General features: G+C 46.5%; 1 protein-coding gene across 4 annotated transcripts in view; it reads right to left on the bottom strand.

Annotated features, from left to right (window-relative positions):
• Window positions 1-18,546, bottom strand: part of LOC144137341 (caspase-1-like) — a 47,489-nt gene extending 28,943 nt beyond the window's left edge. Inside the window, exons 1-5 of one of the 4 annotated variants that reach the window (XM_077669463.1) lie at window positions 18,416-18,546; window positions 18,255-18,304; window positions 13,195-13,237; window positions 8,588-8,729; window positions 5,146-5,293 (exon numbers count right to left, since the gene is read on the bottom strand). In XM_077669463.1, coding sequence (XP_077525589.1) covers window positions 5,146-5,293; window positions 8,588-8,729; window positions 13,195-13,237; window positions 18,255-18,303 — 382 coding nt within the window. In that variant the 5' untranslated portion in view covers window position 18,304; window positions 18,416-18,546. The other 3 variants (XM_077669465.1, XM_077669466.1, XM_077669464.1) reach the window with 3 other exon arrangements.
• Window positions 18,547-27,826: the final 9,280 nt, after the last annotated feature.

Here is a 27,826-nt window from a genome sequence, read left to right on the forward strand (position 1 = left end):
GACGGATTCTGATGATTCTGAGCTGTAATCTCTGGATGATGGTAGCAGCACAAACACATCAATGACTTCGATTCGTTATACTCCAGTACAGACGTCGAAATTGCATCAAGCCGCCCCGGAATGTCTCCAGGTATCCACCAGCAAGTTTCGCTTTCTCCTCGGGTCATTCTATCGCTGTCATGCGCTGATGTAAACATATCTGGCCTGTTCTGAAGGTAGCAGCTCTTATCTGCAGGGTGTCGACTTCGTTCGGGCGGGACCACTTGGTGCCAGCTAAGCTGCACAGTGGAGTCAACCTTTGTTTCACGACGTCAAGAAACTGCTTCGCGCAGTGGCATGATAGGCACTAGCGCTTATATTTTTTATTGTATGTAAATAACTTTTGTACTTACAGAGTTCATATTTGCAGTATTATCCTACAAGAGCATTGTTTCAAAGTGTATATTTGAATTTTTTTGTTTACTCTGTGCAAAGTAGCACTGATATTTTCATCATTTTTATTTCACATTTTGTTCTGATAATTTTTTGATAATACACGTAATAAATCTGTTTGAAATTAATACTGTTGGAGAGCCCCTACCCTTCCTCTATAATTTCATACCTTACACTTTAGCATCAGTCATTTTCCGTGGCAGGAAAACACATTTCTTGGACAACCCAAAAAAAACAACCGATTCTTCCAAGGTCACGAAAGTGTTAGGCAAACTCATGGTGGCATTCTATAAATCAAGGCATTTGCTTGCATTTTTTTTCTATCGAACAGTGGCTTATGTGCGTGCGAAGCAGAACACAGCTTTGTCTTCGCCTGTCAGTTTGGTGCAATAAGGGTGGTTCGGCGCGGGATGGCGCACGTAAACATGTTTGGCGCTCAATGGCACAGCTGATCCACCCCTGATACGAATAATATAGTACTAGAGGAAAGTCAGCTGCTACAATCGCCCTAACAGCTAGCAATGTCCCTCTCCTACTTGACTTAGCTAGCCACATGGCTTCTTTTCGCTCTTGAAACCAAAATGAACAATAAAGGGTGAAGTTATTTTTCTTGCTCTCCTTGCATGAAGCTACTAAGTAAATCCTGACAAAGAACCCCTTTGGGGCTCCGCTATTCGATAGACCATTTTCCTTTCTAGAGGTGTGCGCCGCCATTTGCTTTCTCTGAACAAATGCTAGCGCAGTCTATGAGGCGAACGCCGAAACCGCCGCGCCGGGCTGTTAAGTGCTCCGTTTTCTCCATGTGTCTGTTCGGTGCCCGTGCATTACCGAGGGAACCACAGTCGATTAGCGTTAAGTTTGCGGTTGCAGTGTTTGTGTGTGTGTGTGTGTGTTCTATTTTGTTTTCACTACCTGCGAACGGATTTTAGGCCCTAATTCACTGCCAGAGCAGAAGATGCCGACCCCGGCTGTTGCGAGTAGCGGTAGCACTGGTGGCGATGGTGCCAGTGGAGCTCCGCAGTTCTGCAATGCAAGCGCTACCGGTACGGCACCAACTGATATAAAAATCGATATCGGCGAGTAAATACGTATTTTCAATGTCACCAAGCTCGTTATGTTCACCGATTAGTCACGTCTACGAAAGTGAGCAATACCGTTCTTCTCCCTCCCGCCCGTTCACCGCGTCGCCTCTTTAACTCTCTAAGTTTACAGCGCTTACATGGTTCAACTAACGCTTTCAATAAATCCTTTTTACCTACAGCCATTGAAGACTGGAATAACCTGCCTGAATCCATAGTGCACGAACAAAACCCATTAAAATTTAAACAGCTAATCACAAATCATTTCATTTATTGGTAAATTTACAATTATTGCCGTTTTCTCCCATGTATATTTATTTCCTTCTGTTGACACTGTTTTTATCATGTAGTTCACTCACGATTATGCTTTGTACCATTGACAATCATGCATCTGTTGAATTGTGCTTTGCCTCCCCCCTTATGTAATACCCCGCAAGGGGCCTTTAAGGGTTCAATAAATGATGATGATGATGATGAATGCGGAGCGCGCACAGCGTGTGGGTCATGCTGACCCGTGCTCGCGATGAACTTTCGACGAGGCGCTTGCCACGCTGTTGACATTGCAATACAATATAATCTTTCTGAACTAGACTTATCACGGTACCGACGAAATGAAATTACCTGGGCAGAAAAAAAACACAACCGCAAAACCAGTCAAATTATTATTCGAAGGTTGTGATCATGATTGGCTTAACTCGGCGCAGCGCATGTTCCCAGTCGCTCGGAGCCCATCTTTGTGGACCCTCTACTTCCACCATGAATGCTTTACGCGATCAGCAGTGGCTGTTTTGTAAATGTAGTACTTTAGATTCCGTGACAACACAAAAGGATGAGCAAATTTTCTTTTGACAGCCTTGTGAACAGGTGGAGCTATTTTCCAATGAAGCGTTTGTGTATCTCGAGCTGCGTTTCCACATTGTGCTGCACTGCTGCCTGCTTATCCTGCTATTGACCAGCAGTGTATGATGGAGAAAGTTATCCTTTCATTTCATTTGGCAGTGTAATGCATTAGCCTGAAAAAAAAGTAAACAAAACACCATGACTTCAAAGGTTCGATTGGATGAAAATGGGATTGCTTAATGACAATCGGCTATAATGACCGAACAATATGCGTTATTTTTAGGGATGGGCGAATATAGATTTTGAGGTTCGAAGCGAATTCGAAGCGAATAGTGGTTTGGTCGAATAATTTCGAATCGAATAGTTCGAATAGTACACATTGCAAATCACAAAGACAAATGAGCAACTTGTGACCTGACTAATGTACACAATTTTTTCTAATAATTAGAACTCACGTAGGCACAGCATTGTGTAAAACTATTACCAGTTGAACATTTATTGCAAAATCTTACACACAGCTTTCCTTTGCTGTATTCACAAGTTTTCATGAAGAAATGCCTGTTGCGTCACATGCTCTAGGTGCAGCAGTTTCCGCCGGCTGCTCATTCACAAGTTTAAGCGCCGCCTAGAAACTCGCAGAGTTAAGCGCCGCCTAGAAGCTCCGCTAAAAAAAGAAGTATTGTAGCCACTAGTATCCTCGGCCGTAGCCAAGCAAAGCGCAAGTGGCTGGCCGCCATTTTGAATAGGCTTGCTTAGTGCGGCGTACTGCCGCGCTGTGCGAGCCTATTCAAAATGGCGGCATGCCTATTCAAAATGGCGGCCTGTACAAGTCTGCTGGCTTGGTGCCGCTATGTTCGGAGCGGTGCCGTTTCAGTGCCACCTTTTTTTTTTTAACCTAAAGTGTGCTGGCGGCCGAGAGCTTCGTCGAACCTCTAGGCAAGGCAGCAACTCGGCAGTGCCGGCACTGATAATAGAAATGTCCGCGTCGGTGGGTCTTGAGCCAAGCCTGGGGTAACTCTCGGAAAGCTTGACCGAAAAGCTTGGCTTTTAGCTGCCTATTCGGGAGCATCGAATAATTCGAAAATATCAAATACCTGCATTCGGAACGAAGCGAATAACGAATAGAGAGCTATTCGATCGAATATTCGACAATACCAAATATTCGCCCATCCCTAGTTATTTTAAATTGATTATAAGCAACCAGAAGTTATTACAACGTTGTATTGTATCGGCGCACGTTAAAGATCCCCAGGTGGTCAAAATTGATCTGGAGCCCTCCGCTACGGCGAGGCCCATCACCTATGAAGCGTCGGTGCACTGAACCTGATAATCAATCAATCAATCAATCAATGTTGTATTAAGAGGGATAAAGTTACTTCTAACATTTCAGGAGGTTCCATTTTGTCGCCCCTGTCACAGCTTTGCGTGTGATAAATGGACTTTGCTACGTCTGCTTGCCGTCCAAGAAGTGCATCGAACAGACCCTAGAGTTGGTTGTTGGTTCAAAGTATTTGCGGTTTATAAACAGCGTGCACCTATGTCTCAACTTGGTGTCCGTTGGGAAGCAATGCAACAAAAACACGTCGCAACCGCACTGTATTTTCTCCAGGCAGTGTCGCGCAGATATGTGCTGTCGGCGACTTTTTCTCGCTTTCTCTGGTTGCTCCCTAACACACCACTGCACAGTGCTGACCAGTCGACGTTTGCGCCTCGAACGGCATCCCAGCATTGGCTAAAACGGTTGAAAGTTCCGCAAAAACTAAGCATACGATGAGAAACCCTCTTGTACTACGCAGCGGAGCCCACCGCGCCGAGCGATGTTAAAAATATTCCCGATTTAGTTGTTTTAACATTTCGGCGCGGCCCCTGCCGGGGTCTGGTTAACCAAGCCGCTCCTTTAAATGGACATGCACAGGCAACGCTGGTCCGCCGGAAGTGGGAGGCACGCGGGCTACCAAGAGAACTGGTTTGCGAGTATTTTCCTCCTTTCCTGATTGCTTATGGAAAATGGTGCATTGACAAAATAACTTCAAATAATACTGGAACAATAACATTGCCTTTTTTGTTGACAAAGACACTTTTCAGCCCGCTCATGAGCCATGCCAAGGACAAGTGGAGCATTCCCACCCAGTACGTGACAGCCTGCTCGCTGAACCATGGCTCACCTATATTTCATACCACAAGCTAGGTGCAGCACTGTGGAGGCTACATTGTGGTCAATAGAGCGCCCACTGAGGGCGCCTAACTCACCGCGAAGGAAGCGACAGAAGGCGCCGGGGCCTTGCGGTTCCACTTGCCGAGAGGGAAGAAGGGAACGTCCTTTCAGGGCCCCCTTCACGGCGAGTTAGGCGCCCTCAGTGGGTGCACTGTTGACAACAATGTAGCCTCCACAGTGCTGCACCTAGCTTGTGGTATGAACTATAGACACTGGAACCCCATTTCCCCCTAGTACACTAGTGTGAAACCTTACGGCAATCAGGAGATGAACGAGGCTTACGGGGAGGATTTCCGATCCTTATCAGAACTGGCCCCATCAATTCACACGTGGCGACCGGACTTTCGAGGAAGCAGCTCCAACTGGGTGCCCATGCTGCCCAGAGAACGGAGGCTGCCATATTAAAAAATCCCCTCGCAAGTGCTCGAGACCTGGCCCACAGTGTCGCAAGGTTAGCACGAGGTCTGTGGGGGAAAATCCTTCAGGGGCGTCTTCATGCACAAAATGGACATAGTCATTACGCGGCAACAACATACAGCTGGTCTGCCCCCACCCTGTGACAGGGAAAGCAGCCCTTACGGCTCTTGAGCTCGGCCAGCATTTGCCTGGAGGACATGTTGTGGTGGATGGTTGAATCGAAGCCCAGCTCGCGGAAGCGGAGGTACAGGTTCTCAGCGTCCAGGTCGGTGCCCCTCCGCTCGCTCAGCTTGGTGTGGGGCTCGAAGTACTGCAAGGGCACACCAACAGGTGTCATACTCCCCGTCGTCTAGCAGTAAACAATCTGCAACACGATGTACTCGAATTTTTTTTTTTTCCTCCAGCAGAAAAGGCTCCCGGCATGGCTAGAAACCGGACCCAATACACAGAGCACAAGCAGCTGCGTACACCCCAAGCTCAGTAAAATGCAAACAGCAGTCACCTATGCAGATGAAACCAAATCCAGTTAAACCCTGTCATAACGAGACGGGCTATAATAAAACAATGGATATAGCGAGCAAATCGTAATTCCTCTCTGAAGTCCCCAAAGAAACCAATGTATTTAAAACCACGTTTTAACGAGGTAACATTTGCCCGTTAGAGAATATAATGAACGAATTTCACTAGGAAGTAAAATTTTGAGCCAATTTCACGACAGTGCCAACGCAGATTTGAGACAGTGCGCGATGCGATGACTGCATTTAAAAGTTCAAAGCTCCCGCCATGCATCCTCCAGCAACGCACGCAAAACTGGATGGCGCGCCACGCGCGTGCTGCGCCTGCAAAGCTGGTCCCGCTTTCCTCTCGCTGAACATGGCACGCAGCCAATGCACGCAGCACGCGTGGGCACTGGCCGGTGTGCGCCTTGCTGACCGTTGTCACTCACTCACGTGCGCTGCAGGAGCCGTGTCGTCGAAATGGGGAGCGTGTTTTTTAGAGCGCTTGACTCTTTTCCTTTATCGTGCTGCGCATGTGATTCGAGCAATGTGAAAGGAGCCATGAAGACAGAATAGAAGTTTGTTTTATACGAAAGATTTCGTGTTTTATAGCGCCCCTGGCGCTTGTCCGGCAGCAAATGATGCCGTATTCACTGAGAAATCGATCAATTTAGGTTAAAATTTTGATTCTCCCGCCAAATCATAGGTTTTCGTAGTCACAAATGACGTCAGAAGCGCGTGTATTCAAGCGAACTTCCACTGCGTCATTCGGGTTTGCGGCCTTGCTGTACGTCAGCCCTCCCAGATGGCGCTGCTATAGTCATCCACAAACCGTTGTCCGCCGTTGCTTTGTTTTTGAGCGTATTTGCACCTGGCTTGTTTTTGTCACTGTAAAAAGTGATCGTCTCACGAAACCTGAGGTATCCTCAACAAACAGGGTCACGTAAGACAACGCCGCTTACGCCAATCAGCCAGTGTTCTGTAAAACAACTTCAAAGCGGTGGAGTGCTGTGCAGCTAAAAGAAGCATAGTGCGCCCAGTACCAACAGCAGTGTGCATCGGTACTTCTATGCTTACGTGTGTTTTTGTAACTTTCATTGTTTAGCGCACCATTCTTACTGCTGCAAAATGAATATGCATTACACTTAAGCGCAAACAGTTCGTTCGGAAAGCCTATGAGCCATGCCTAATTTACGTTTACTTTTTCCGCCCTCAGCCAATCGCACAGCTGAGCTCATGTGACATCATAGGTTCTGTTGCAGGAAATGAGCTAGTGGGTCGCATGGCCATTCCGTTTTTTCCTAGTTATGTAGCTTATCTGAGCAAAGTGTGCGTTAACAGTGGTGTCAGTATGATTCTATGGAGGCAATCTTTCGAATGAACCGAACTTGTGTTTTGCCCTCATGGCTCCTTGAATGCGCGAGGAATGAAGCAAAACCAAGAGGCTACAATGCTAGACCAGAAGGTGGGTATGATAAAAGCTGTCATATCCGGCAGGAAGCCCAGCGAGCCATCATCAGCATCCGGAAATAAGATGCATCGATGTCCAATTATGGACTCCTTTGCACCTAAGTATGTTTGAAATACGCGTCATGTATTTATAACTGCAATACAGTAGTAGCACGACTTTTCCTTTTTTATCTCCAGAACGTGGCTATTTTGTTGTGTAACGCCATGTGATGAACTGCAGCTTCGTCCGCTATTTGTTTTGGGTAAGTACAGCGCACAATATTTGCGGTAAATGCCTGCTACGGCTATAATGCAATACTGTTTAACGAGCAAATCGCAGCACCCCTTCAATTTCATTAAGACGAGGTTTAATTGTATAAGTCACCAGCAAGGGCATTGGCAGGATCCTGTCATGAGAGAGGCAAACCGATTGCATTTTATGAGGAGAGGGAGAGTGGCACGTGCCTTTTTTGCACCCGCTGGCCGACTGCCATGGTCACCAGTACTTGTGAAGCCGTGGTCATTGGTAAATAGCTCGGGAGAGACTGATTAACTAACATTTTTAAACCCTGATTCAAAGCTTGAGCTTTCTGCTAGGCAGCGCGACTGCTGAATCCGCGCTACAAACTGCCACCAAATGAGCAAACAAGTGCTGCCGTACAAGCCAGAAGGTCATTACACCTACCAGAAAGCTTTGGTAATGCAGGTATCAATAGGGCCCGATAGACGGGACACCGAAGTGAATGTGTTGAGGTCCTACTTGCGGTTGCATTGTGCAATTTAAGCTACACAATCTGATTTTTACTATTCAGGACATCTGGAGACATTGTTAATCTGAAGTTAGTGGCAAAAGGGTCAATGGCATGCACCATTTGCGACCACCAACTGAGCTACCGCAATGACATCACACATGTTTGAAGTGTGGCTTCATGCTATCTCAGCCTCCAAATTTTTTATTTTCCCCCATTTCACGACTAATATCAACTTTGCGCTCGCTCGTGCTAAGCTCGTGCCAGTCAAACATGTGAGGAATCTGGTAAATTTATCCCCATGGAATTAACAGCATTTTGACGTAGCCACCATGAGCAAACTGGCGGGAAGTATGGCACCAGAAAAACTGCACTTTTTTCTCGTTAAAGATTTTTTTCTCTGCATTTTTCTCCTTAAAGATTGCATGTACATGCCAGAAAAACACGGATGGCCTACGCAAGCTGGATTCAGTGAGGTAGTCGGACAGAATTTTCAACTCTCTTCAGTGTCCCTTATAGTATAAGAGCACATTCCCGCCAAAGCCTGCCTTCCCGACTAATTATTGTCCCGCGCCACATAAAAATCGCTGCACTGCAGAGCAGGAGACAAGTTGCAGGTGACTGCCTTTGCTAGCACCCAACCAAAAGATTGCCCCAACTGAAGATACCTGCAGTCTAAAAAGACGGGGACGTTTGCGACTGCCATCCTGCTCAGTTAGGCAGCAGCTAAACACTATTGGTTAGGCAGCAGCAGGACTGATTTATCCCAATTTTTTCCTCAGAGAGGCGTCTACCTTGGTACCCTGGCCCTAGGCGTCACACCCTGAAGGAGTGGCACACGCAGACCTCTATAGCTGCCCTCACCCCATGTAGTGGGGAAGGGGTGTGAACAGCAGGAGGAAGACGCACCCGGTTGTTGAAGATGACGCACTTTCCCCGGTTGGGGTGGCCCATGTTGTACTCCTCGGCCTCGAGCGCGGTGGGCAGCACGGGGTACTGGGAGGCCGGCCGCCTGGTGGCAAACATGCTGGACACACAGCAGCCCCCCAGGCTGCTGCCACACCCTCATTGCGACACCACCACACTTAGGGGGGCAGGACAGGGAAAACAGCACATACACACACGTACACGTACACACAAGGGAACTCTCTCTGCGACCCCTTCTTCTCGAGGCCCAACCACACGCAGCGTATTTTCGGCAAATGGACAACGTCGCCCAGCGTTGACGCGTCACCAAATTGCACGTAAACTTGCGCATTCAGGCGATACACCAATGCCTACTCTCGCCAGATATTGGCGTAGATGCCGCAAACAGTGCAGTAAGAAAATGTCTAAAAGCTGACAACAGTGTCGAGGTTTCCAGTCTGTCTCGAGGTCTGCGTTCATTCTGTTCACCAGAAAACAATCAGTTTTCTTTCCTCTAGAGGCAATAGGCTCCCTCGAGACAAATTAACGCGAGCCATTTCTGTTTGGAAGCGGGCATTCCATTTGTGGCTATCGTTGCTTGAATAGGGGAGATCAGGGATCTGTGAGAGGTCCTCGCAAGTGAAATAAGGAAGCTCTGGCTACACTGTACTTGTCTGCAAGATCGGTGCATGAGGAACAGGCGTTATCACCGCCGGAATTTACCAAATAAAGCAAAAACTAGGCATAACTGACAATATTCATTGCCAACTCAGCCTGGCATGGTTATGAGGTCTGATGAGGTCTGCTCCACATTTAATTAGTTGAGGTTCAGTACCTGGCTTCTGTTTTGAAGGAGGAGGAGGAGATAGCCTTTATTACATTAGGAAGACGCTAGGTCAAGTGGGGGAAGTGGGAGTAGAGGGTGGGATATTCGAGGCTTGGGACATCTTGAAAATAAACCGTTCAAGTTGAAGCTGGTTGGCTCCTTAAGGCAGAAGAGGCCACGTGGGGTGAGGAGAGCAGGCTCACGGCTCTAAACTGCGTGGTTCAAATTTTGGAACCACCTTTCTTTTTTTTTTTTGAGCTGGGAGCTTGATCCCCTCCCTCTGTTCTTTTTACCAGAATATGCACCTGTTTCTTGCATTTCCACCTACAAGTGACATTCGACCCAAACCTCAGTAGCAAGGTAATGCTGAACTTAACTGCATGCTTTGAATTTACGAAGCCATTGGTACACGACTTCAAGGTAGGTCTTTCGAAGAACAGCGACCGTGTTAACCATTCTAAATAAAGTAGCAGGGAAGTTGCACAATGTACATTCTAGTTTATCATGCTGTCTGATTTTCTTCAGGTTTGACGGATGGCACACGACTTCGCTGGTCAAATGTGGTTACTCGCCCTCTCTTACATGCCGATGTGGTGCCACCAAATGACGCCAAGCCTCGCACAATGCATGATTTAGTGTTCATGTGGTCGCCTTCAGCTGCCACAAGCAGTTTTCAATGCATGAAACCAGCACTCCACCTAACCATACACATCTACTCACTTTCACATCCACATGTGTAAATGAACCCCCGTCCCCTCTCATGGACAACTGTTTCACCTTGTTGCACACGCAGAAAAAAAAACATGCACATTTTTTAAATAGTGCTAGGAGGACAGGGGGTTCATTCAGCCCACATTTTATCTGCCACAAAAGCTTTATCAGAATGGAATCTGTGCTTGTTTAGGCATAGTAGCCAGCTAAGTTAGCTTCTAGAAAAAAAACAGTCTGATGAACCGATGGCATCAAAATAGGGGCAGCTTGCATAACTAGACTGAACTGCTCGCTGCCTGGAACACTCGAGCTGGCAACCATGTTGACACCTGTCCCTACACAAGTAGGTATGCGTTCACGCTCCTGTGGTCCTGGCAGAAGCTTCCCCTTGCATGCTACTTGAGGGCACTAGCATGGCTGGCACACGCTACTTAAGGTCAGACTAATGTGCCAGCACAAGTTAGTGCACTCTGGGCTTCTATTTTTTTGGAGGGAAAGGGGGGGGGGGGGGGTTGAAGTCCTGAAATAGGCAGTAGCTGTCAAGCACCAATCCACCTCCAAATTATATATAAAAGACCATTTTAGGCTCATTTATTTCATGGTAAACAACTTGGGAAACCAAACACACCTTACTTAAAAAACCTACCACATTCACACCCGAGTGATGCCAGAAATGTGCACCACTAAGCAATAAAGTTACAGGAACACTGACATAACAGATGTGTGGCTATGAGGCCTTCTGCTGTTATAAGACTCCTAACTATGCAACACACGTAAATTTACACCCCCCCCCCCTCCTTTTCTTGAAGTATTCCCACATACAACAAACTGCTGTATACACAAGTGCTTGCTCTGTTTTTGGCCTCTGCCAGTGATGCAGCCAAATTCAAAATGAAAGCTACAACATTGTGCTCAATAGCACAGCACTTTACCAGCTGATCCCAGCCTACACAACACTGCACACTGACCAGTGTTCTGTTATTAATTTGACAGGAGCACTGCCAACTGTTCTACAACGAGGAATACCTGCCATTCACTTCACCCACAGGTGGACTTCATTAAAGACATGCCGCCTTTCCAAGTTGAAATTTTTGCTCCAATTGTTTACGTCAACTGATCAAGAGAGCTCGGCTTGGGCTGTGGCCCAATCCCACTCGCACTCAAAGGCCTGTGCCATCACTTCGAAGGTGTCCCTAGACACGTGGAAGCTCCTCCTCAATATGCCGTGGGATAATGGTTTGTTAGAAAGGCAATTCCAGTCTCTACCATAAGCTGTACTGTATTGAAAGTCAATAGATGAACCAGGTACAGTGAAGGAGGGGAAGTTGTGATTGTAATGTGTTTGCGTGTGCACGATATTGGCTGAATTTTTTTGTGTGAAAATCAGGCAGTATGGGAAATAACGGAATCATATGGAACTGTTGGCGATGCTTTTTTGAGAATGGTTATTATGAAAGTGATCCACAAATTCCGTTTTCACTTGCACTGCCAACCCCTAGGACAGCAAGTAGTAGTAATGCACCTTATTATGGGAGACACCCAGGAAATTTTTTAAATGGTTTTCGTTTCTGGCGTTTTTTTTTTATTCGAAAGAAATAATTGCAGGAGATATTCGTACAAACAGGAGAGCTGACGAAAAACTGGTTAATAATTGAGCAGGCATGGCAGGACTTGCATAAGCAGCCTAAGTGGGGGGGGAGGGGGGGAAAAACAGCAGACAACGGGGTCATTTCAGATGAGATCGAACAAAGCATGGCTGGTCGACCTCTTCAATTCGCTTGAAATTTTTTAACCTCATTCCTGCATGTATGTATGTGCGGATTCACAAATATTTTCGGCGGAAAAAATTTTGGCCGGCTGAAAAAAAATTTGGAACACACCCGCGTGGACCCCGGCCGCTACCTGCCCCTGCGCCACGGCCAAATTAAGCGACATCTACCAAAAAATATACTCATCAGGCGGGAATGGTAATTTTAATGCTTAATCTATGCCTGGTGTTCATTTCGCCCCCAAAATATCATTGGCCCTGTGCCGCGGCCAATCAGGGGCAGGTAGCAGCCGGGGACCACGCGGGTGCGTTCCAAATTTTTTTTCAGCTGGCCAAAAGTTTTTCCACTGAAAAGATTTGTGAATTCGCACATTACATACATGTGGGAATGAGGTAAAAGAATTTCAAGCGAATTGAAGAGGTCGACCAGCCATGCTTTGTTCGATCTTATCTGAAATGACCCAACAGATACTGTGGGGTGGCCCAGCCGTGAGAACAGAAATCTGACGAGATAAAACATGTTTGAGGGTGCCCTTCACTGCTGTCGTGTGAGTCGGCCCATGTGGTCTGCTGCACAATGGGTCTTCCTCCTGGCCGATGCGTGTTTCGCTCGGCTTCACTTATCTGGAAATTACTTTTAGAAACTCGCTTACGCTTGAAAGTGATCCATTGGATCGGCAGTGCTTTCAGTGACAAATGAACTGTATTTTTGTAAACAACTTTTTGTTTTATAGTTTGTAAGCCCTGATTTTCTCTGTTACTGTGGTGAGATGAGTGTGCATGCAGTCAGTATGCACTCAGCACGATGAGAAGAAAAACAGTCAGACAAAAGGTTTCCAGATAAGGTAGTTCGCAGAGAACACACATGCTCAGTAGCGTAGCAGAGAAAATCGGCCGACTCGCACGGCAGCAGTGAAGGGCCCTCTCTCTCGTTGCAGTTTTCCATTCTCACGGCTGGGTTTCAAGTGATGCCCTTTCATTTGAGATATACAGTGTATACTCCACAAAAATCGGTTGCCTGCACTGAAATATGCTGTCCTCTTAGTAGCATGTTTACCCCATTCGAAACCTTTATTAAAGGTGACAGTGGGAACAGGACAAACATCAGCCCGAGTACACTTGCTGCAGGAAACAGTAGCTGCTAATATGAGAAAGGTGTGAATCTCTTATGACCGAGGAAAGGAAGGGGGGGGGGGGGTGTTGTTGTGTAAACATCTAGAACGGTCGAACATTTTCAGCGGGTCGGCAACAGAACAAGCCCTGCGCTCAATCAGCCAAGACCAAGGATCTGATACAGCCACTTACCCCCCAAAGATGCTCCTGGCATCAGTCTCGCTGTTGGTGTTGGCTAAGCAAAGGAAAGGAAAATGCCAGGACAGCACGTTTTAGCAACAGCATTTCAACAAAGAGCGACAGCATGGCAAGTGGCAGCTCGGCTAGCTTCACCAGCTGCTCCCACATGAGTGAACAAATGTCCGAAACAAGAGAGCCCAAACGGGAGACAACCCCTACATTGACAAAAGATGGCCACTCAAAACCTGCCATAATCTGAAACATGCACACACTTCATGTGGCAAGCGAAAGTGACACTCCCGCAGCCAAAGCAAACAAGCAAGCAGGACTGTGTTTATCATGCTTGTTTTCACCACGCGGTTGTTCCTTCCATACACCGCATAAAGCTTGCACTTCCGACTTAAGTTTCACTTTCACCATATTTTCTCAATTTGCAACACCCTCCTGTACCTGGCTCCGAGACGTTCGAGGAAAAAAATACATTTCAACATAAATGGGTATCGAATCGACGCACACCTTCCTTGACTTTACAAAAAAAAGGGGGGGGGGGGGGGGGGGGGGGGGCGCTTAGAATTGAGAAGGTGAGATATTAACTCTTTCGTTCCTACGCTTATTCAAAATCGTTCAATTTGAACGATACCTTCGGAGCCCTTTTTCATAGTGTTCCAGGTGTTGCAGGAACAAGTAAAGCTAATTGGAGTTAGCTCAGAAAATGCCCTTTCGAAATCAGTTTTGTTTTCATTTTTGCAACAAAAACGTGATTTTTGACACGTTTGCATCACCTGGGTGTGGAAAAAGGGCGTGATCATTGTGCATCACTGCTACCAACTAAGAATGTGTGCCACTCGTAATTACTCTGCATCAGCAATTGGTTTTTGTTATCAGAGCACGAATGATGAATCAGAAAATATTTTCAATCGTCACGTATGCACTCCGACAGTAATAATGCCAGAAATCGGCTGAAAATGCCAAGCAGTGCCTGTTTGCAAAGCTACTTTATGATTTTAGGCAGTTTTATTGCCATTGCGCACGTTGTCGTAAGTTGTGCTGTAGTTCTACTTACCCCAGGACCATTCCCGAACAGTTTAAAACAGTTTCAGTTTCGTTTCTGCATCGCAAAATTAATACTTAGCGCTACTCCGCAGTTGCCCAACTTCAAGGCTACCTGCCATGGCGCCTTCAGCGTCCACGACTGATCCTCGAACAAAGCATGCCGCTCCTCATTTCACGCAACCCTTATTTCTCCGATTAGAACTTCCGATGCAAGTCAAAAGATAACACCCAGTCGCCAGATATCTGTTCCGACGAGGAGAGCGCTTCAAACCGGCCTTACACACTGCCAGCTGTTCGCCTGCCAGTTTCATACGAGGGTATCTCAAGGGTCCAGTGTTGCTCCTTAATTGAACTCTCTATTCTGACGGAGTATCCAATAAGTTTTGTACTGTTTCATTTCAAAAATGTTACATGGCGCTGCATTGCAGGAGGCTCATAGTGTTGATCTTTTATATCGTGCAACAGCTACTCGGCCAAAGTTTGCAGGGCACGATTCTAGCGCATCGCACCTAATCCCTGCAAGCAAGGCTACAATAGTCAGAAGATGATAATAAAATGCAACTTTATGTTTTGAGAGATAACTGACAGTGAACGTCAACAAGCATCAACCACGGAGTTCCGTTTTCAACTTCATGCATATTTTTCCGCATCGTGTGCTTGTCCCAAATACTGTGCTGGCCGTAAATGCAAATTCAGTCATTGACAAGATGTTTTTACATTACGTACGTGGGGGCAAATTGGTGCCTCTGATAATGTCAAACCGCCAGATTTCTTCCAGGCAAACACCCGAAATTGCACATCTTGAAATGGAGGTTGGGCTTCACCGCATGGCACAAGCACCACACGTGCTAACATTTTTTTTATACATGACAAACTGTTCCATGCAAGTAGACATTTTTTCGAGGGCATGTTTTTCCAATGTTCCCCTACAAAATGTATATTCTGATTTTTTTCTACTACTGGTGGTTTGTTGTACACAACACCCTTTTTATCATTTTCTTCGACATCTTGACAAAAATTTTGATATTTGTTTTCGCAACTATGATGTATGAAAACATGTTAAAAACTGGTGTTATTGGAAAAGTCATTAAATATTCTGCATGTTGTGTTCCTGTATTTGTGCCTAACCAATTTTGTTAGCAGAAAAAATCTTTCCTTGGACCCCTAAAAATCGGTCAATTTTCCTGCGGTCACGAAAGAGTTAAACCCCATTTCCGGAAACCCCCGTTGCCGGCACAACACTCATCCAGAAGTCTCATCTTGTTTTATTTTTTGTGTTCCTTTTTAACGACCACAATCACTGTCACGTAATTTCGTGTTGCCCTGGAGCCCCTGAGGAAGCAGTTCAGGGGTTAGAGAGTAGCCCGGAAGAGCTGCGAAACTCCGCCAACCAGCCGCTCGCCACCTCTCACATGCAAAGCGCCACACAAGCGTACCACCGGGTGTGTTCAACTTGGCAGCAGAAACAGGCACCAAGGCAGGGAGATGACATACCAGCATTTATTTACAGACCCGTAACAGGCCCTCGGGCTTCATCACCTGGATAATGGAGACCAAGGAATAAAACTGCACGAAAGACGAGGACAAAGACAAGAGGGCGACTCATCTTTCACGCAGTTTTATCCCTTCGCCTGTCATGAGCCAACTAGCCAGCAACCAAGTCTTTATTAAAATAGGAGGCCATCCTCGGACTAAATGCCAGGCTCACGTGGGTCTTTGTGGATGAAGGTTGCTCATAGGGTCACTTGTTTCCTTTAAAGGGACGCTGAGCACAGGGATCCTTTTCTTTTTTTTTTTGTGATAACTGTTTTTATGCTTTTCACATTACTGCTCTCAGCCCTGCATTTGTGTTCACGACCCTCTACATTTACCGACATAGTGAACTTGCTTTTATATTTTGGTTACCCTCTATGCATCCATTAAGTGGGACACATAAGGGAGATGTTCTATTTTTAATGGCTTTTCTGGCATCTGGTTGGCAAAGAAAATCTGCATGCATAACTCCGTTAATAATCAAAGGTGATGTTTCCCTCTTGGTTTACTTTTGTACGTAACATGACCCAAATCATGAGCAAGGCAGCAGGGGTCAGATTCTCTAACACGGTGGCCATCGTTTCAGAGAATTCGGCCCCTGCACATTATTTTGCAACATCAGCAGCAAAATACACGCAACCCCACTCCATGTACCGTTCCTTATACCTGAAAGCCTGCCCAGTCACCACAAAAAATAGAAAAATGAAAGATAGGTTCGCGTTTTCTAAACGTTGTTAAAAAAGTGCATAACACCTAAGAGGAGGAGAACTGTGCCCAAAAAGTGTGGCTGCTCGTTGCATACAGGCCCCCAGGATGGCTCAAATGGAGTCGGTTTCAAAGCAGCCCCACTGCATTTCACACAAGGTGTCTGACAACACATTTGCAATCCCTTCTTAATGACTGTAAACTTCAGCGCGGATGAAAAACACGACATTAGAAGAAAACAAAGGACAATGCTGCATTGTGACAGCATTGTGTCCATGTTGCCTTTCAATGCCGTTTTTCGTTCAAGCTGAAGATATGAACCAAGTCACTCAATCCCAAGTACTTCTAAACAACCATCCGGTGCAATCAGTCAGTCAAAGCAAACGTGTGCCTAAAACTTGGCAAAAGTACTAATACTCACAGACATTTTGAGTACTCTACCATTCAGCAGCATTGTAAGCCTACCTTTGAAAACTCCTGATTCAATCATTTGTTTTTTAAAGGCCATGTTTGCTGACAGTTTCTCGTTTCTAACGAAGGCACCCATTCCATGGAAACTGTGCTCGACACAGTCACTGCGAGTTTATAAATATAGTACACACATGCACACACAATAGCATATTTCAATCGATTGCAAATTCCGTTGGCATTGCCATTAAACTTTTGCTTCAGAAAGAAATGGTGGGCATTTTTGTAGTTACAGTATGTGCAAGGGAACATTCAGTTTGCAAAAGCAGTGAGGTGACTCAAGCGCGCGGTTTCACGTGATAAGACGGCAAGGTTATCTGTACAGTACGGGGCAGCAGGCATTGATAAGCACTGCAAAACAAGCAACGCAATCAAACAGTAAGGTGTGCAAGCAACAGAGATAATGTCAATGAATCATACTGCACACGCTCCTGCAAGCTATGATTTCCAGCAATCCTTTGCCTAATTTGCTTTTACACTGCATCACACTGGCACGCTCAGGCTCACTGAAAGAACTCGTGGCAATTGCCTCTCAAGGCAGGAAGGCAAGCTTCCCCGTTTTTTCTTAAAAATATTCCCTCCGAACCCCTTTCCCTCTGCGTTCCTTCAACCCCTCTAACCCCTTTAAATGCTGCGTTCTGCCTGTTCGAGCCGGCGCTCCTCTAGGGGCTTCCAACTTCACAAACATAAGCACTCACTAACATGAAAACAGCCTTGGCAACTCTCAGAGGCCAACAGTATTTAAAAGGCTTTTCCAAGCATTACGTTCAAACAGGGCGCCTGTCAACAGATGTGCATACGACCATACAATCGAAATATCTGCGTACGTCAGATTACGGGTGCGCAAGAACAAAAACCACACAAGCGAGTCTGTTTCCGCCCGCTTTACATTTACCAAGATAAGGTCCCAGCACAATACTGCGCGACAGTGCGCCAACTTTACGCAATAAGCGATTTCCGGGGGAAACAAGGACGGTGCCGATTTCACGCTCTCGAAGGGTGCGTCCCAACCCCTAGAGCACTTGAGGCTCCACGTCCTGAACCCACGACAGGAAAACCGCTACTGCACAGCAAGAATAACTGGTTGTGCAATAGCGACAGCAGCAACGGCAATGCGCGCAACTGCGACAATGGGCAGCGTAGGGTGCGAAGGAGATAGCGCCAGCTCGACTCCTTTGCACAAACTGCGTGACATTCGAGATTCAAAGCAAAAGCAGAGCGCACTTTAAAAACAAAGCCCTACCGCGAACGAAAATGACAAAAAATGAAGGAAGCGAAGCGCGATCGCAAGGGTGACGACAAGCAGAACTCACCATTTTTGTCGTTGGCAGCTTGGAAACCGTCTCCACTCACGCCGGCCATTCTGCGAAAAAACGTTTCCCGCAGATTTTCTAAGAACTGCCGTTGAGCCGCCGCCGTTCCCGCTAAATTTCTAAACAACGCACGTGCCCAGTGATCTCTTCACTGCACATACCTCGAACCAATTGTACTCCTTTGTGCTCGCGCCTGCCGCTGGTCGTCGACTTTCCGTGCGTGAAGCAAGCGCTCTGGCACTTGGCTCGCGTTGGCTGTTACTCTGGCTTATGGCGCGTCTCGTCTGAAGCCTGCACTAGAGTCGATGATGATGCTTAGCGGCTTCCCTTTTGCATCCTTTTGTAACGGGGTGGCGTTGCGGCGTTGCACAGCTGACTGTATGCAGCTGACATTGAGCGGGAGCTGCTAAAATCAGGCTTAGACTTTGGCCTAAGATTTAGCACCAGGGGCATAGATGACAGCTGCAGACTTCCGGGTCTGGCCTTCGCAGATGACTTGGTCGTTATGGCAGAAAGCTCATCAGAGCTCCAAGTGCTGCTGGACATCTGCCATGCCGAGGTCACAAAGCTGGGCCTACGGTTCAACACCAAGAAGACTGCAGTTGTCCGCCTTGCTGGTGGACAAAACGCAAACAGTACGCTCTCACTGGCCGGAAAACCCCTCACCACTCGAGTATCGTACAAGTACCTGGGTGTGTGGCTGGGAATGGACGAGAACCTGTACAGTGAGCAGGAGGAGAAGCTCCGGCAATCAGCACTGCGAGCCCAAGGGATCCTCAGACGCCGAGTGCTGTGGGGCTGCAACCGCTTCACTATGGTACGCGAGTTGTGGAAGCTCGTCCATGTACCAGCCCTGACGTTTGCCAACGCCGTGGTCTGCCTGTCATCGGAGACTAGGGAATGGCTGGAGCGACGCCAGCGTGAGGTGGGCCGCACGGCAGTCGGCTGTCATGGCACCGTAGCCAACGAAGCTGTGCAGGGCGATGTGGGGTGGTCCTCGTTTGAAGCGAGGGAAGCTTCCAGCAAGCTTGTCTATAAGGGCCGCCTGCTTTTTATGAGCCGTGAACGCTGGGCGCGCCGTGTCTTCGAGTACCTGTCGGCGACGTGCCTGCGCACCAAGTGGACGCGTCGAATGTACAGGCTGGAACAAAAGTATGGACTCTCCCGAAAGCCTGTCGAGGCGAACTCGGCAACCTTGTGGACACGAGAAGTGCGGCTGCGAGTTTGTGAGGCAGAAGAGGAGGAGTGGCGCCGCAGCTGCTCCGAAAAATCTTCTTTGGCCCTCTACAGAGCCCACAAACGTGCGATCAGCTCAGTCCGGCTGTATGACAACAGCCTGGGCAGCACGCTCCTTTTTGAGGCTCGGGCGGGGGCACTTCGTACGCGAGTTCGACAGAAGAGGCTGGACGATTCGGTGGAGGATGTCCTGTGTCGTGCGTGTGTGCATAAGGAGGAAACGGTTGAACATGTGGTCCTCCAGTGTGATCAGCTTGGACCAGACTGCAAGGGCGTGGGGACCGATGACAACACTCCTCTGCATGTTGCTCTTGGGTTTGAAGAGGGTGGCTCAGCGGACATGCGCGCTGTGGCGCGGACAAAGTGCCGCCTTGAAATGTGGAAGAGGGCGACCCTTGGCACACAGTAGTATGGGTCGTAGTGTGGCGTAGGACTAGGACGGTGGGTTCGGGTTCTTCTGCCACTGGGCCTTCACGGGTCCTGAGCTCTTGTATATAGAGTCCGTGCATAGTGTTAACTTTTTTTTTTTTTTTGGTTAGGGTCGAGACCTTTCACCCGCCCGCTGCAAAGGGTACAACCGCAATATCATCATCATCATCATAGTCGCAACGCCACTGCACAATCACCTCGCCAAAAAAATACAAACGAAATAAATAAAAAAGATAATATAAATATAAAAAGCGCTTTTAGCGCCTCCTTAACGCAAACAGCTGGATAAACGGCACCACAAGTTCGCGAGATTCAATTTGGCAGCACTCGCTGAACCCGTTCAGGTAGTGCAGCACTCACCCACTCACCTCTTCGATTTTCAAGTGCAGCGCGCGGCGCCTGCACTATTCTCTTCAATTTGGCGACGGTGCAGCGAGTGCAAGATGAGTTCACGGCTTTCCTGGCACTTCCCAGAGAAGAGGTCCAGAAGCAGACGAAAAAAGTGCAGGACCGTGTCTGCAGTGGCAGCATGTGCACTGAACTGGTCATGAACTCGTGCAGAAAGTGCAGGCCAAATTGAAGAGAATTAATAATTGAACCAGAATATTTGGCTTGTTTGGATATCTTAGTTCGACTGTATCGAGATCGAGAGTCGTCTCAGACATAGCGGAAAAAAAATCTCAGTTACAGTGTCTAGGAAACTCGTTGACTCACTGGCCCAAGAACTCGCGCAACGTCCGCTTTAATATTTCTATTGCTTTACAGTTTGCCTAGCCCACTGGGACCGGGCGGCCGTTGTGTGGCACCCACGACCAGCTATATTTCTGGTCGTGGTGGCACCACCGTCACATCAGCGAACAGCGCCACCCGTGGCGAATTGGTCGTCACTGGAATGCCGGTGGTGGTCAGCACGGCGTACTTGCGCATGGCTTTCCGTCATTCTGCTGAGGTGCAGCTTGCAAAGCGTAGATAACCACAAGGGCTTTTTCAGATCAGTACATCTTGAAAGTGGCGGCAACCTTTACGGGGCATGACATGTGTATGATCAATTTATGGCCATGATCAGAAATTGCAAATTGCAGATGACGCTCAATGCTCCAAACTGGAAGTCGAGCTCGAAGTGCAAGTCAATTCCTTCTTGCAAATTTTTTATGGAGTGTTGTTGCCTGCATGCAGTTGGATGCATCGACGAATGTATCACAGCTAAATTCTCCTGCAAAGCCAACGTGGGCAACCGATCCAAGTATGCTGCGGCGAGCGCCTTTGGCAGTTGAAGAAACTGCGTCGTGAATGAGTAAAAGACAAAGCGGGGGGGGGGGGGGGCTACCTTCTAAGGTTTACCCCCCCCCCCAAAAAAAAAGGCTGAGGGGCAACGCTACATAACTTCATTACTTGCGGTAGAAATGTGATTAATTTCACAGAAATACATTTGCAACAGCTATTGGGAATCTTTCCAGAAAAAATACTGCAAGACAATAGAAAGTTATTGCTTGACACGGAAAACCATTGCTTTATGCCTGTAATAAGACTTAGTGGTATTTCAAAAAACAATTACTGCGTGGCTGAAGGATGAACGACAGGAGGGTGCCAAAAACCTGCCCCCAGTTTTGCAACTAAATTCTGCAGTTGCGTTTTGAACAAGCTGCCACCTTCACTGGAATAAATAGAAACTGCATCGCTTGCGCTCCACTGAAACCGCTGTCACAAGCTGTGGGACCAAACAAAGCCCACAGCATAAAAAAAATTGCCAAAAAATTTAAGAGTTGTTCATTAGTGCGTAAAAATGCTAATGCGGTTTTTCCGTTCACCAACCTTACGTTTCCTCGGAGGCATTAAATCCATAAACCCAGACAGCTAATCACGTGAAAGTGCGGGATCGGAATACACGCTGATTTCGTCAGTTCGTCCTCAGTGCTCTTTTTTGTTTCAAGACCCACATGAAAGCACACGATTACGTCGATCTGCGAGTTATTAATAAATTTTCAATATATCTTTATTTTCATGCGTTTCTTGCAACCAATGGTAGTTGCCAGATTTGGCTGCTGCTATCTAAATTAGTGATATTTGTTTCATTTGGTTATATTTGTTTTTTCTTTCAGTGATTATAATGATAATCACTATTATAATGATAAACATACTGACAAGGCATTACCGGTTTGTGTTGAGGTACTCGGCAAAGAATGCTTATACGCATTAAGAAAACACAGGCTGACGTTAACACTCCATCCCATTTTTCTAAGCCTTGACCATCTGTCGGAGGTACTTTAATGGGGAGGGTAGGAGCCAGGGTTTGTAGCTTAGGCTGTTGGGTGGTTGGATTACTTTGGCTGTCAATAAAATGACGACTACAAACGTGGGAGTTCCACTTCAGCTCTCATGTTCCCATGCTGTCACTAACGGAAACAGAAGGCACAAGGTTCACGGTTACAGGAAAAAAATTGTGAACTGCCGCGACGTTTCCACGGCCACACAGTAATCGAACTCGTACGTAAGCGACTTCCTCTTGCAAGCACACATAACGAGGTATCCCATCGCTAAGGCTGGTGCGGAAACCGTAGTCATTGAAACCAGTGAAAATAATCTAAAAGGGAAGAAATGAGTAGCAATGCTAATAATTTTATTCGTACTCAAATCGAGTGGAGCCAGGCGTACAGCACTGAAAAAAGTGCCCATATCAATGAGGCCGATACCCAACTGGTGCATCCAAGAACTCAACACACCTGCCTAGACTTCGTTTCACCACACATATCCACTCACAACACACCACCTAATCATGAAAAGCACTGAAGCAAACATGAAAAAAATAATGGAGGGCTGCGGAGTCCGCGCTGGCTCATTCCAGTAACAAGGGAAACGCCGAGTGGTGGCGCCACCCGTCCAACTGCCTGGTCTCTATATGGGTGAGCATGCGGTTACATGGACAGTTTGGATCGTGTGCATAAAGTTTGGTTGCGAACTGTAGAGTTTTACCTTTCCTATGCATGCCATACGAAACTGCCTGCTTTGGACGCGCCTTGGCAAAGCCACAAGGCACCAAGCTCAGTGCGCCCAAGCTCAGTGCATTGTGGCTTGCGCGCTTGCATCGCTTTCAAGACAAGATGCAAGAGCACCTTTCTCATACGACAAATCATGACACAGCAGACGTGCACCTTGCATGGTACCTTGCCTCGGATACAGTGGACTGGAATAGGAATCGTGGGCTGTCCGAAGTGTAGGGCTAGTGTTGTTCTCGCGTGTCGCTGTCAAACGTGATTGTCTTGATTTTGTCATAGAAACACAAGCGTAAAACTTAAAATTGCCACAGTTAGTTCAAGAAATCAGGGACAGAACAAAGCTAACGGCATGAACACTAGTGTTACTTTTGCTCTCCACTGTTTTTTCGCGTTGCCATAAATCACTGGTGTTATTTTTGGTCTAGTTATTGCTCTGCTCGTAACCAACTAGCCTAGCCATTGTTTTTTTGACACACCAACTTCATCACAATGACACAGTAAAGCTTTTAATTGAACGACTTCAGGGTGATCAAATTATCTGTCCAAAGCATTAAGAAAAAAATGTCTGTCCAATTAGGTGGAATTGCATATGAAACAGTGGAGAAGGAGGGTTTTATCGCAATTTTTTTCCCCTTTCACTCTCAAAACGCTGGCGAAGCGTTTGTAACTCTAAAGCCATGACTTGTTAGCCTACACTGATGCATCGTGCAATGCTGCAGATGGTGAAGCATGCAATGCCCACGGAGAGAAGGCGATACGAGACTGGGCGCTAACAAAAAAGGGTTTATTTTGCCGCAGCTGAATATATACCCTGGGAAATAAAAACAATAAAACACACAAAATTATAAAATTGCGAAGCTAGGGCTTATGTTCTGTCCTAGCACTGTTAGCAAACTAAGTATGTACTAACAAGCCCGTATTAACACCGTTTTTCAGCCCATGGAGAGAGCGACATACTTCCACGATGCGAGTCGTGTGGAGGGCAAGGAGGTGACTGGCATCCCTCGTGGCAGGTGATACTATGCTTCATCCCGGAACAAGGGCAGAGGGGGGACGGCTGGGTTGCCACAGTGCACTACCAAAGGCTGTGGTTTGGGGGGTAGTGGAAATGTAGGAGCGGATTACGGCGGGCATGGCGAGGGCAGCTTCATTATGTGGGGTTTAAAGCGCCAAAGCTACACCCAGGCTATGAGACGCGCCATAGAAGACAGCTCTACGGATTAATTTCAACCACCTGGGGATCTTTAACGTGCACCAAAATCTCGACACATGGGCGCTTTCACTTTTCGCATCCATCTGCAAAGCAGTTACCGCGACCGGGATCGAACCCATCTCCTTTGGCGAGGGCAACTTCTGGGGTGGTAGGGTTGTTGCTGACCTTGACTTTCCTGACAAGCCAGGCTCCGTTGAGGTGGCAATGAGGACGAGGACGGCCTAGTAAGGGAATGGGGACACCACTGCACTGAGCAGCTTTGTGCCTCTCTACCACACTTTATCTGAAGTTTTACCACCACAGCGCCCACACAACCGTACCCAGGGAGATGGTTTTGGGACTCGAACTCTACCAGCTCTTTTCTCAAAAGGGTCGAGAGTAAGAATCAATGCCAAACAGCACTTTATATTGCAGCAATATGGAAAATGTTTATTCCTTTGAACTGGTGGTGGTTTGCTTGTACTTACTTAGAAGCCTCACATACAGATTTAATTTGATAACAGCCTATTGTTTGTAGTTATGCACTGCGCTGCTAAGCCCAAGTTCATCAAACTAGTCCACAGCCCTCCACTATGGTCTAACCTTACAGCAGAGGTATTTGGGGTGCTACGTGACTAGTTTTTACCACTAAGACTTTTTTTTTGTCAGTTCACAGTATAAAAAAAGAATTGTTACAACAATGTGTAAAGCACTGTACGCTGCCAGTTTTACTGTTATTGTGGTTTTTGTTTTAATTTCCTGCTGCCAATTCAGAGTTTGTAAGTTTCTGCCGCATAAGTCTTATTACCTACTCAACGAATAACGCAGCAGTTTACAGCTGCCCAGCTGCATTGGGTCTTTGAAGAAGCCCCACACCAGTCCAGGAGACAAAAAGACAAAAAGGAGACAAAAGTTTAAAAGGTTTCGTCTAAATCTCACACCGAAATGCCCCCCTCCCCCTCCCCCCCTCTTTGCTGCCTTGAGTGGGCATGTATGGCGCATGCTGGAAGCTTAGAGCTCCCAGCTAAGAAGTCATTTTGAGGGCAATTGCCCCCCTCCCCCCTCTCTTCTCCTCACACCCTCTATGGCTCTGTCACCAAGTCAGTGGGGCATTTCTTTGATACTATTCAAGCAGTAGAGGAGATGAGAGCATTTGCGTTTTAAGCATAGAATTAAACTAGAATTTTATCCCCCCTGAGCAAGATTCGAGCACAAACTGGCTAGAAGCATGGACAGGTAGTCTTAAAATATACTAAAAACATGCAGCGAGTGCATTCAAACCGTGTAATCTGTCCTGAGAAGAAACGCATCTTTTCGTTCAGGGGTTATATGCATTCAGATCACTGCACAATTCCACAGTGCTGTTATGGACAGTGGTTTCAGGTAGAAGCATTTAGCGAAGTGCTTTGTACCTTACGTATCTGGTTTACCCTCTACACCTACAAAGAGTTAGAAGCTGGAGGCTTTGCAGTGTGCCAGAACATTCAAATAAATGTTTTTCACCCGAGTGAATGGAAACTAGATAAACACCAGGAAGAGTGAAAAGTCAAATGCGGTAGAAAACAAAATTTATAACCAAAGTTGCACTGCACAAAACTATGCAGTTTCAGAAATGTTTCCTGCTGCAATAAATCAGGAAGAAAATGTGTGTTTGCTGCAACTTGACATGATTTTTGAGACTTGCATTACCTGACAAAACCCGACATTACTTTTTTCTGAGGGCCAAAATTTTATTGCCCCCTGTGATTATTGTGACATGAGCAGGTCCTATGTACATAAAAAAAAAAAAAAGATCAGCTCAACCTATGCTGTTCTAAAAAGAGCAATTCAGAAAGCAGGTTCGTTCCAACTCTGTTGTTACTCAGTCTCTGACCAATTACTATTTCCCAATCCTTTGACTTTTTTTCAGGCTTGCACAGACTACAAGTGGCCTAATGCAGCAACCAATGTATGGTAAAGAAATAATAAGAAATACGAAACAAAACACAATCATGAGATCACTCAAGCTGTGACAGACAAACCTGCTTTCAGTGGTCAAGGGGACCTAATTTGCCTTGAAGCGGTACCTGAAGCTCTACTTCATTCCCTAGCTTTCACTTTGTTTTTTCAGGAGCCTGTTGTTTTTCGAGTGTGACGCCCACAGGTTCTTTGCTTTGCTTTGCTTTTTCTTTTTAGGTTGGGAAGTCTCAACACGGAAGATTGCGGATAAGTGTGCATAGTTATGCACGTAAATTTCTCATGCCTATTAGGCAGTCAAAAAAGTGAAATTCCAGCATACTTTATCTGAAATATGGTTAATTCATTCTGACGTCCCTTGAATCAGACTTCCTCGCACACTCAAGGCTTTCTTGCACAACTTTTCTGTCATGCAGAGAAGCTGCAGTGAAGCAAATCTGTGGATGCATGTTCAAACGGCAAAATAAACTCGAAAAAGCAAAAATCAAATGCTTCAACCAATAACAGTGTGCTTCAAATCGAAAAGCAAAGGCAATCTGTGAAGTATCAAAAGTTGCATACACATTCAGACCCGTAGTAAATTTCACATAAAAAGCAGGACACTGACAATGTTGCAACAGAATTGACGTTTCAGGATCCGTACAGATCCCTTGTTCAGAGGTAAATTTCGGAATTCAAAATGCACTTTCAGGAATAATGACAGTTTTTCAACTTTTCTCAGCGCCCAAGCTCACACACCCCAGTTGCTACACCCCTATTACTGGACAGAGTATCCGTACTGAACGGAGTTAATTGGCCTGCCCTTAGCTTGGTCTAGGGTGACGTTCACTTTTTGAATGTCGATTACCGTACATACTCGCATAATGATCGCACTCGCGTAATGATCGCACCCCTGAAGTTCGTCGTCAAATAATGACTTTTTTTTTTATTTCCCGCGCAATGATCGCACCCTGAACTTGCCGCAGCCATGTCGTTGTGTGCCAAGTCTAGACGACGATGGTCCTGCTTATGTTAGTTTCCTCCTCTTTCAAAACGAACATGGCTACGTTATTGCCGTGGACTTGATGATATTAACGACATCGGCAAGCATGCATGAGTTCATTATTGGTGCGGAAGAAACTCTCACTAAATGCACTTAATGTACTCACAAAACATTAAAAACGTGCTCGGCTTGCTGCGTCGGCAGCCGTGTCTTGATGTCCCACACTGTGACAGCAGCAGCCACTTATTGGTCGACCTGTTCTCACCTCGCAGCAAACTCGTTCCGGCACGTTCCGTAACGAAAACACTCCATTTTGCATCACTCGATGGTCATTAGGTGGTCAGTGGAGTTTTTATTATGTTTTTATTTGTGATGTTTATTATGTTCATGAGACTTATCGTAAACATTCTGACCTGCAACTTGCATTTTCTGCGCTGAAACTTTTTCCCGAAAAATTTACCTCGCGTAATGATCGCACCTTTAACTTTGCATCATATTTTTGGAAAAAAAAGTGCGATCATTATGCGAGTAAATACGGTAACTTTTTTTTTTTTTTTGCAGTTTGTACGAAGTTGTACAAACTGACTTTTTTTTTTTTTTTTTCCAGAGGGTGTTGCTGAATACGGTCGCCATTTCAAAACATCTTTAAAAAAATCTGTGAAGTTCACTCTTTCAGCATGCCCTCGCAAAGCACACTTATGGGCAAAGAAAATTGCAGCTGTATTCTGCTGCACATGTTGTATGCAGTCAGCTTTTGTGATAGAGGGGAAACTGAACCCTACCC

The sequence above is a fragment of the Haemaphysalis longicornis genome, unplaced genomic scaffold (assembly GCF_048455015.1).
Source record: "Haemaphysalis longicornis isolate Haplotype H1 unplaced genomic scaffold, Haemaphysalis longicornis Haplotype H1 scaffold_1, whole genome shotgun sequence".
In the NCBI taxonomy this organism is placed as follows: Eukaryota; Metazoa; Arthropoda; class Arachnida; order Ixodida; family Ixodidae; genus Haemaphysalis; species Haemaphysalis longicornis.